Below are 10,806 nucleotides of genomic sequence, written 5' to 3'. Positions count from 1 at the left end.
GTGTTTGGGTTCTATAATTGAAACACTGTATCAACTCCAGCTCTGAGATCCAGGCTTGCTGAAAGCAGGTTTCTGGGGTTTTGTTTAGCTTCTATATTTGTAACAATGCTTCAAACTGCAAGCTCAGAGGCCTGCAGCAGCAGGTGGGGAACGTTGGAGACCTCCGTCACTGAGGCAAGCAAGCCTCATGTTAGTTTCAAGCTGCCTGGCTGCCGGCCGCCATCTTGGCTGACAGTTAATTTGCATATCTCGCTGATTAGCCGATGGGAAGGGTAACAGTCGTACGCCAATTACCATGTTTCTCTTTTATTAGTGTAGATACCTCCTGACCTACTAGGTTTTAATGTTATCCATAGTTGTTATGTAAGGGGTCAAAGATATATGGCTTCAAAAGACTTAAAATTGAAAGGCTCAGCTCAGAGATTTCAGTCATGTAAACTGGTGCTGTTCCAGTAAAGACTGCTTCCCAAGTAGATGTTTTAGTTACAGACATGAATGCATGTGCACATGTAAACGCATGTGTGTATATTGTTGTGCTTACAACTCTGAATTAGGGACCTCAGGTTAAACCCTAGAAATGATCACACAGTGAGTTCACTCACAGTGGAGAAGCATTAGACATCTGCTCCCCTAAAGCCTTGAGATAAGTGCCTACTTAACCTTTGCAACACTGCTCACCTCTGACACCTATCAACCCTAGTTAGTGTCTTCTGTACCTGAACATAAAGCAATTGTATTACCATACACACAGCCCTGGCCTGCAATGATTTATTATTAGCCCATTTCCTCTAACAGAGTATGAGTTCAGTCTGTATGGCAAGGACTGCGTTATAACGATCTCAGTGTTCCCAGTACTACACATGGAAAACAGTACCTTCTGAATGGTCAGCAAAGACAATTTAGCAAAATTTCCACAGAGCCAATCACTTCTGGAAGTAATTCATAATTTAATGCCTAGGTATTCTCCTTATCATGCATTAAAATTCTGACTATTAATAGCAGCATTAAATTTAAAATTTGGTTTTTTAAAACAACAGGGTACCATCTGAAAATGCATTTTGAAGTCAACTTTCAAAAATGATGTTTTTATGTCTACTTACCACCATATTTACCCAAATTCTACACAACATAATGTGGCATAAAACAATTAAATAATAACTTTAAACAGCTCAATGCACCTATTCAAATTCCGAAGAATGAAGCTCATTCTTTGTTGTTTTAAAAACATGTTTTTATTGATATTAGAGAAAGAGAAAGGGCGAGGGAGGGAGGAGAAAGAGAGAGAAAATATCGATGTGAGAGAAACATCTATCGGTTGCCTTCCGTACATACCCCAACAGGGGACTGAACCTGCAACCTGGGTATGTGCCCTGATTGGGAATCTAATCAGGAACCTTTTGGAGCATGGGACGATGCTCAACCAACAGAGCCCCACCAGCCAGGGCACTCATCTTTTGATTATAAATAAAAAATATTCTTATTCCTTGGAGTAACTGTTACTTCTGGATTCAGTTCTTACAGATCAGGAAAAGTACTTTGATAGTTATGATTCAATTTTAGGCAACTGAAGAGGACGACTTTTTCTTGGAGTGAAAGAAAAATTGTTTTTTATACATGCTCCCATATTTATAGTATACTATTATATGAAAAGAGTTTCTGGACAGACATTTATATTTTATAAATTATAAAAATACTGTAGATACTCAAATATTTACTATTTATTAGCCCGATAGTAAATGAAGGTATTCACAACGTATAACCTACTGATTCACTATATTTAACTAGTTCATGGTCACCACTGATCAATAAGAAAAGTATTCTTGCCCGATTCGGTTTGGCTCAGTGGATAGAGCGTCAGCCTGCGGACTGAAGGGTCCCAGGTTCGATTCCGGTCAAGGGCATGTACCCTGGTTGTGGGCACATCCCCAATAGGGCGTGTGCAGGAGGCAGTTGATCGATGTTTCTAACTCTCTATCTCTCTCCCCGCCTCTCTATAAAAAAGCAATAAAATATATATATTTTTTTAAAGTATTCTACTTTTGTTAAACCACAAATATTTCAAAACAACACACCTTAACCTTCTGCCAAGACTTCTTGTGCTGGCAGTTTTGAGTCCCCAACTGGTCAGAGGCTCACCTGACAGGTCCAGCTCCTTGGTGGAAGACAAATTGGCCAGACTCCAGCTGTCACTGCGGGCCGCCAGGACAAACTTGTGAGCATTGATGTGCCTTCCCCCAACCTTTATCTTTAGATCACTGATGGAGAAACATATCCACAAATATAAAAAGAAAAATGTCACCATAACTAGGTATAGCTAGAATTCACAGCTGATATTCATCAACATACATCTGCAAAAGAAAAAAAATCACAGCAAATTTCTTTCTCTATGCTAGCACTTAACTCTGATGGGTCATGTTTCTAATATGTTGCTAGACATGTTTTCTATTTCTATTTTATGGCTTTAGTTCACACGGATGTTCTGCTTTCAAAGACATCTAAACGAATTCTTAAGGTGGTGAACCTACAAGTTAAATAGGATGAATAACGTTCATATAAAAAGTAAGAAGGTTTTATGAGCAATAAATCAAGATAATCATCAGGGGAGAAAGACAGAAAACCTGAAGATTGTGATGTCAGCTCTGAGTCTATAGTGCTGCCATGCTCCCTACCACATTAATGCACAAGTACAGTAAAAAACAGAAAAAGTTATGACCAAATTAGCTTTGATAAAACAGTCAAGTATATGAGACCCAATATCTAGATTACTGTTCTTATGAGAAACATTCAGACCTTTTATTGGCCATTTTTTACTCAACCATTTATAAAGAAATACAGTGAGAGAAATACTTTCTTTCAAACATGTTTCCATATTTATGACATACTATTATATAAAAAGAGTTTTCCAAATAGTTATCTATCTATGTTTAACTCTGAAATGTCAAATGCTAAGGCAGGAAAGCATCTAGGCAATTAACAAAACCTAAAAATGACCTACTGAGCTGACACAGTATGTGCCATATGGCTGTGCTGACAGCAATCCCAAGTCATTAATTATCATCACCCTGCTTATATTTGTGTTTTTTAAATTTTCATACTCCCTCTAAAATAACTGTTAGGTTGGAAAGCTTTTAGAAACTAAATACACAAAAACTATTACATGAATGAATACATAAAACTATTATATTAATTAACCTATCCACTTAAAGTGACCTTCTGGTTCTATTATCTGTGCCTAAGATAAGCAGGAAACAGACAAAATCTTGCCTTAAGAAACTTACATTCTAGAAACTCAATACAGAGAAATAAACGTGGGAAGAAAGTCAACAAGAGATGAGAAGTTGAGCCCAACCAATGTGGTTTAGTGGTTGAGTGTTGACCAACCATGAACCAGGAGGTCAGGGTTCGATTCCCAGTCAGGGCATATGCCCAGGTTGCAGCCTTGATCCCCAGTAGGGGGTGTGCAAGAGGCAGTCGATCAACGATTTTCTCACCACTGATGTTTCTAACTCTCTACCCTCTCCTTTCCTCTCTCTGAAATCAATAAAAATGTATTTTAAACAAAAGAGAGAGGAGAGTTGCAATGTGGCCTGGGAATAAAGCTAAAGGGCTGGCTTTCCAAACTGGCCTGTGTCCAAGGAGCTCACCTATACTGCTCCTGCTCATAGAGGTCGGCCACAATCGTCAGCAGGCGGCTGATGAAGGACTCACTGCTGTTTTCCTTGTTTGCTTGTGCGGCCAAAAGAGTGCATCTCTTCTCTGTCTCTGCCAATTTCTTCTGCAGCTTGACATACTCTTGTCGGAGAAGCATCAAGTGCTTCTCCAACTTGGCCACCTCCTCTGCAAGGGAAATAAAGAATCAAGTTTACCATAGCAGGTGTAAAGCAGACAGCATTCATTAATCCCTCATTCCACAGATAGGATGGCTACCTTTTTTTTTTTATATAATCTTCACCTGAAGACATGCTTAGAGAGAGGATGGAAGAGAAAGAGAGGGGGAGAGAAAGAGAGAGAGAAACTTATCGGTTGCCTTCCATACATGCTCCTATCAGGGATGGAACCCACAACCTTTCAGTGCACAAGACAATGCTCAACCAACTGAGACACTCCGGCTGGGCTCTACTTCTCCTTTTTTAAATATATTTTTTATTTTTTTCAGAGAGTAAGGGAGAGGAAGAGATAGAAACATCAATGATGACAGAGAATCATTGGTCAACTGCCTTCTGCACACCCCATACTGGGGATCGAGTCCACAAACCTGTGCATATGCCTGACCGGGAGTTGAACCGTGACCTCCTGGTTCATAAAGAATGGTTTTATTTCAGGGTGTCACTGGATCATTGGGCCAAAAAGACCATCGTGGTCCAGGGGTTTCTCTTCTCAGTTTCCCTTGAAGATCAATATTCAACATATGACAATGAACAGACACACACATAGGATGCCAACAGGTGCCTGCCCTACAAATCCTTTACCATTAAGCCAGGAGGCTCAAGGAAAGAAAATTATCAAAATCATCTGGAAGTCTTTTTCAAACCACTAGTAATAGTAACTAACTTTCACATGTCACATGATGTTCTAAAAGCTTTGTGAATCCTCTCATGCAAACTTCATGTCACACCCAAGTAGTAGGTCCTATTAGTAACACACTTTACAGATGAGAACACTGTGGCACAGAGAGATTAAGAATTTGCATAAGAACAGCATGGATAGACTGGAGAGCATTATGCTAAGCGAAATAAGCCAGAAAAAGGTAAATATCACATGATCTCTCTCATTTGTTAAATATAATGAACAACATAAACTGGTGAACGAAAACAGATCTAGAAACATAGAAGCATCGAACAGACCGTCAAACCTCAGAGGGAAGGCAGGGAGGTAAGAGATCAACCGAAGGACTTGTATGCATGCATATAAACAGAACCAATGGAAAGAGACCGTAGGGGGGTGAGGGCCTGTGCTGGGGGTGCGGATGGGCGGGGAGAGGTCAATGGGGGGAAAAGGAGACATATGTAATACTTTCAACAATAAAGAATTTAAATTTTTAAAAAAAGAAAAAGAATTTGCATAAGGTTACAAAGCTGGTGAGAGGTGGGGCTGTGAGGAGCCCAGGCGTTCTCATTCTCATTCCAGGACCTGTGACTTATTAACCACTACCCTAAACTATCTGACACTTGCCCTCCTTCAGGAGAGGATCAGGGCAGTCAATAATGGTTCAGATGGAAGCAAGTCATATTCCACAGGTGTGCTGGGGCAGATTTAAAAGGTTGAGAACCACTATATTTGATTCATTAAATTCAATAAATATTTACCAAGTGTCTACTAGGCAGGTGCCAGTCACTGCATAATATTAAGCAAAATCAGACATATCTTCCCTAAAAGCTTTTAGTTACTGGGGAAGTAAACTTTTATATAACAATTGTAACAATCAAATGCAAAAACTACAACAATAATGAATACATACTAGAAAAAAAGAACAAAACTGTAAGAGCCTATAATAAAGAAATTTAACTTAGGATATCAGGAAAGGCTTCCCCCAAGTAAGGAACAGTCAGGGAACTTCACCTGGGCTCTGGAGTTTTGGTGGGGAATCACACAACCATGCAAATTACCTCCATAAATCAAAGTCTAACTATGGAACAATGGTGCTGCTATGGTCAGTCTCTGGGCCTCAGTCCTTTACCCTTCTATTTCCCACCACAGATTCCAAATCTTGACACTATCCTCAAGCCCATCTCTAACCCAATCTGCCTCATTCTGAGTCAATGCCGTTTAGGTAAAAGGCCAATTGAAGTGCAATGTTTTTGTTCATTCATTGATTTGTTCAAAGATTTTCATCTCTTTTTTTTTTTTAATATATTTTATTGATTGTTTACAGAGAGGAAGGGAGAGAGATAGAGAGTCAGAAACATCGATGAGAGAGAAACATCGAGCAGCGGCCTCCTGCACATCTCCCACTGGGGATGTGCCCGCAACCAAGGTACATGCCCTTGACCGGAATCGAACCCAGGACCCTTCAGTCCGCAGGCCGACGCTCCATCCACCGAGCCAAACCGGTTTCGGCGATTTTCATCTCTTAAGTGGACAACTGCATAACTTAGTCATCCATTAAAAATTTACTAAGCACCTATGCAGTGCCAGTGTCGAAGTAAAAAAATACACCCTGGTACATTTTTATTTTTTACAAAGTTATAGGGTAATGAAGAAGAAGAGCTGGTAAACAAAACAATTCAATAACAACTAACGGCACTCTGACATGGAATACAGATAGAGCATGAAGCAAGACCACCTGTATTAAGCTAGTGCAAGGAAAGACATCCCAGAAAAGTGGTGTTTTACATCAAAAGATTTAAACCAAAGGTTGGGAACCTTTTTTCTGCCAAGGGCCATTTGGATATTTATAAGATTATTCGCGGGCCATACAAAATTATCAACTTAAAAATTAGCCTGCTATATTTGGTCAGACATTTAATTAACTCACCCCTAGTGCCTTGGCAGGGCAGGACAAAACGATTTCGAGGCCTTATACAGTCCGTGGCCCACACGTTCCCCACCCGATTTAAATGAAGCCTGTAAGGTTTGTAGCATTCTGAGCCCAGAAAATGCAAAGAAAAGGCTTCAGCCTTTTACATTCTTGGTCAGATTCTCCTTTTAAACCATTATCAGTCAACAGGTTTGTGAAACAGACATAGTACTTGGCTCTATGACGAATACAAATAATTGGAAGGCAAGACCTAGCCTAGTCCTCCAAGAGCTCACTGGCAAAAATGTCTGCCACTCACCTGCCTCTGCTTAAGTCAACTAAAAAGGGTGGCCAGAGGATAAGTCATCTCGCTAGTTCAACCTCAGGTTACAGCCCCCTTGCTGAAGAGAGAGCTCCCATGTTTTCACAGGGGCAGCCTGTGGCTATGGACTACAGATTATTCTTCCATGAACCAAACTGAACGAACCCATTAACCTTGGTTTCAATCACATAATATTCTAGGCCAGCGGTTCTCAACCTGTGGGTCGTGAACAATGAAAATACATCCTGCATATCTGATATTTACATTATGATTCATAACAGTAGCAAAATTACAGTTATGAAGTAGCAACGAAAATAATTTTATGGTTGGGGGTCACCCCAACATGAACTGTATTAAAGGGTCACGGCATTAGGAAGGTTGAGAACCACTGTTCTAGGCAACCTTAATATTTTGCTCAAAAGCTCCAACCCATCAGGACTATAGCATGAGTAAATAACTCTGCACTTCCATGTCACTTAACTCACCAATCTACATGTATTTATGATGCACCTACAGTGCACTAAGCATTATGGTAGATTATGAGTTGCCTCTCTGAGAGTTCTGAAAAAGGGCAGTCTAATTTGCAAACAACGTAGCACCAAAGTAGTATCAAATGTAAAAATAAGGGATCGGGTGGGCTGGAAGGGGTCAAAAGAGGTAATATGTAATATTTTCAACAATAAAGATTTATAAACAAACAAACAAAAAATGGAAACTCAAAATAGTATCTACAAGGAACCCACAAACAGGTGGGTCAAAAACAAAATTAATAGTCACAAAGAATCTGGGGAATTATTATGGAGAATTATGAGGCTATTTGCCTTCAAGAGTAGAAAGTTCCTGGTTGCTTTATCTATTCCTTAAAATGGAATAGTAAAAGCTATTTTGATCATCTCAGTCTCTCTAAATTTCTTTGGATATTGATTATACACATATAATTACAAAATCCACAGCAATACCCTAAGTCTCGCTCCAGAATTTCTGACACAAATTTCCAGCTGCAGCCTGGACAATGACAAAAGACCTAAACCACAAAGGTTATGATCAGAGATGAGGCAAGATAAAAGAAGGCCTCAGGATAAGTTAGGGCTCTTATTCATGAAATCACAGGCCCTCTGCCCAGCATCTTTTGTAGGGGAAACAGATCACAAGTGCACCTATCAATTACCATTTCAGAGTGTAATGGAAAAAGTGCCCATGGCTGAGATGTTATCCTGTGGGGAAAATTGTCTCCTTGCAAACAGCAATGCAATGTGTCCTTTAAGCGTCACCAAGCTGTAGAGTTCTTATAGGAAAAAGAATAAAATTACCATTCTGAGCAATAATGAAGGGAAAAGCTACAGCACAGTGCAGCAGTGAAGGGTACAGGCAGGGGAGCTAGACTGACTAGGATCAGTGGCCCCACAACTTTATCGTTTGTAACACCTTAGTGCGTTGTAAGTAGTAAATGTGCTGATATATATAATGACCTTAGAAGACTATCTACCCCCCGGTAAGTGGTCAATAAGTGTTTGTGGTTATCATTCTGAGAAAGGCAACACAACAGAGTCTTAGGAGCATGTGCTCTGGAGGCTCACTCGACTGGGTTGTAACCCCAACTTGCCCATTTACTAGCTGTGTGACCTCGGGCAAGTTACCTACTCCTCTCTGGACCTGTTTTCTCCTGTGGAAAATAGGAATAATAGTATTTCAGAGTGGTTGTCAAGGAGTAACTGAGTTAAGGTAGGCTAAATCATTTAGAACAGTGTCTGGTTTAAAGATTTACTACCACTATTTCTTTACAAAGTGGTTAGTTTTCAGCTGTGGTTTCTTCTTTCTCTACTTCCAACTTTGCTTTTGAAAAATAAGCCTAGAAATTTAAATAATGGATAAAACCTCTGATTTCACCAAAAGAGCTATGCTAAATATCAATGAAGAATGTCAACAGCTTGCATTGTAATTTTGTCATGTCAAATATCAATGAAGAATGTCAACAGCTTGCATTGTAATTTTGTCATGTTTCTTTACAAATAATACCCAATATCAATACAGTCTGAGGTCAGACACTTTGATGAACTTTCTGATAGTTCATCAGTCTTGACAGAAACAAAGATGCTTGAACAAAAAAAAAAAAAATCTGCATTCGCTATGAAAGGCCCTAAAACAGAGACCAATATTGATTGCAAATAATAATCATCATCATCATCAGCAGCAGCAGCAGCAGCAAGTCATGAGACAGTCAGAAAAGGAACCCACAATGACCCTTACAGATCAAGAGTTGGCAAAGGGCCAGATAGTAAATATTTTAGGCTCTTTGTGCCTCAGTCTCTGTAGCAACTATTCAATCCTGCAAAAGCATCAATGAATGAGCACATGGCTGCCCCCCAAAATTTTATCTATGGACACTGAAAATTGAATTTCATACAATGTTCACATGCCATGATAGTCTTCCTTTGGTTTTTCATTAACTATTAAAATATATACACACACCTACATATACACACATATGCATATACACAAACATACCCACATATATAATTCTTAGTACAAAAACAAGTCTCAGGTCAGATCTGGCCAACGGGTCATACTTTACCAAACCCTGTTCTAGGGAATTTTTTTTTAATGTTTTTATTGATTTTTAGAGAGAAAGGAAGGGAGAGGGATAGAGAGATCGAAATATTGATGAGAGAAAAACATCGATTGGATGTCTCCTGCACACCCCCTGCTGGGGATCAAGTCTGCAACCCAGGCAAGTGCCCTGACCCGGAATCAAACCAGTGACCTCTTGGTTCATGTGTCAACACTCAAACACTGAGCCACACAGGCTGAGCTGTTCTAGGGAATTTTTTAAGAATTAGTATACCCCTTGAAATATTCATCTTTATTGCATGTAATATTATTACATTTAAAATCGTTTTTCTTGAAATATCAATGTTTATTGCATGTAACATTATACTTAAAACCATTTTTCTCGAAATATTAAAAAAAGAATTAGTATACCAAAATGATCAGAGCCAAATGAAAAGAGAAGAAAGTAGTTAATCTGTCTCAAATGCCTATAATTCTATATCCTCTGATGTCCTTTACCAAAGCCTATTGTACTAGAGGGCCCTTGCATCTTTCAGACCTCTCTCTCTCCAGGCTCACCTCCTACCCTTATACACATGCTCACAGTAACCTACCCCAAATAAACGTTTACACATGTTCCCACTTTACCCTGTCTTATCTATCATGCTCTTTTCCTTCTCTCTAATTTCTGAAGCCAGTCCTCTGTTCTCACTGCTTCCTTCCTTACCTCCTTAATCTTTTGAAACTTGGCTTCTATCCATACCACTCTACTCAAAGATCTCCATCACCGTGATAAAACCACCCACTGCAATTACCCATTCTTAACCTTCAAGGTCCTCAACCTCTCTGCATTGTCCAGCTCTTAATCGGTCCATTCTTGAAATTCTCTTGATTTTCTTGAAATTCTTTCCTCTCTCTGTACTCCAGGTGTTTTTCCTACCTTTCTACAGCTAACTTTCTTTTTTTTTAAATATATTTTATTGATTTTTTACAGAGAGGAAGGGCAAGAGATAGAGAGTTAGAAACATCAATGAGAGAGAAACATCAATCAGCTGCCTCCTGCACATCTCCTACCGGGGATGTGGCCGCAACCGAGGTACATGCCCTTGACCGGAATCGAACCTGGGACCTTTCAGTCCGCAAGCCGACGCTCTATCCACTGAGCAAAACCGGTTTCGGCCAGCTAACTTTCTTACAGCCTACTCTGACTACCCATTCTCTAAAAGAAGTTTGCAAGGTTCAGACGTAGAACTGAACATTTTCCTTCTTTTTTTTTTGAAGGTTTTTTTTTTTTAAATATATTTTATTGATTTTTTACAGAGAGGAAAGGAGAGAGAAAGAGATAGAGAGTTAGAAACATCGATGAGAGAGAAACATCGATCAGCTGCCTCCTGCTCATCCCCCACTGGGGAAGTGCGCGCAACCCAGGTACATGCCCTTGACCGGAATCGAACCTGGGACCTTTCAGTCCGCAGGCCGA

General features: G+C 39.7%; 1 protein-coding gene across 2 annotated transcripts in view; it reads right to left on the bottom strand.

Moving 5' to 3' along the window:
* ANKFY1 (ankyrin repeat and FYVE domain containing 1) overlaps positions 1-10,806 on the bottom strand; it is a 71,713-nt gene that overhangs the window by 50,998 nt on the left and 9,909 nt on the right. The window contains exons 1-3 of one of the 2 annotated variants that reach the window (XM_015562447.1): positions 7,948-8,081; positions 3,645-3,837; positions 2,137-2,255 (exon numbers count right to left, since the gene is read on the bottom strand). In XM_015562447.1, coding sequence (XP_015417933.1) covers positions 2,137-2,255; positions 3,645-3,808 — 283 coding nt within the window. In that variant the 5' untranslated portion in view covers positions 3,809-3,837; positions 7,948-8,081. Of the gene's footprint in view, positions 1-2,136; positions 2,256-3,644; positions 3,838-7,947; positions 8,082-10,806 lie in introns of those variants that run through there. The other variant, XM_006761480.2, reaches the window with a different exon arrangement.

The sequence above is a fragment of the Myotis davidii genome, unplaced genomic scaffold (assembly GCF_000327345.1).
Source record: "Myotis davidii unplaced genomic scaffold, ASM32734v1 scaffold638, whole genome shotgun sequence".
Lineage (NCBI taxonomy): Eukaryota > Metazoa > Chordata > Mammalia > Chiroptera > Vespertilionidae > Myotis > Myotis davidii.
Note: the sequence above shows the minus strand (reverse complement) of the source record. Positions and strands in the feature narration are given on the sequence as shown.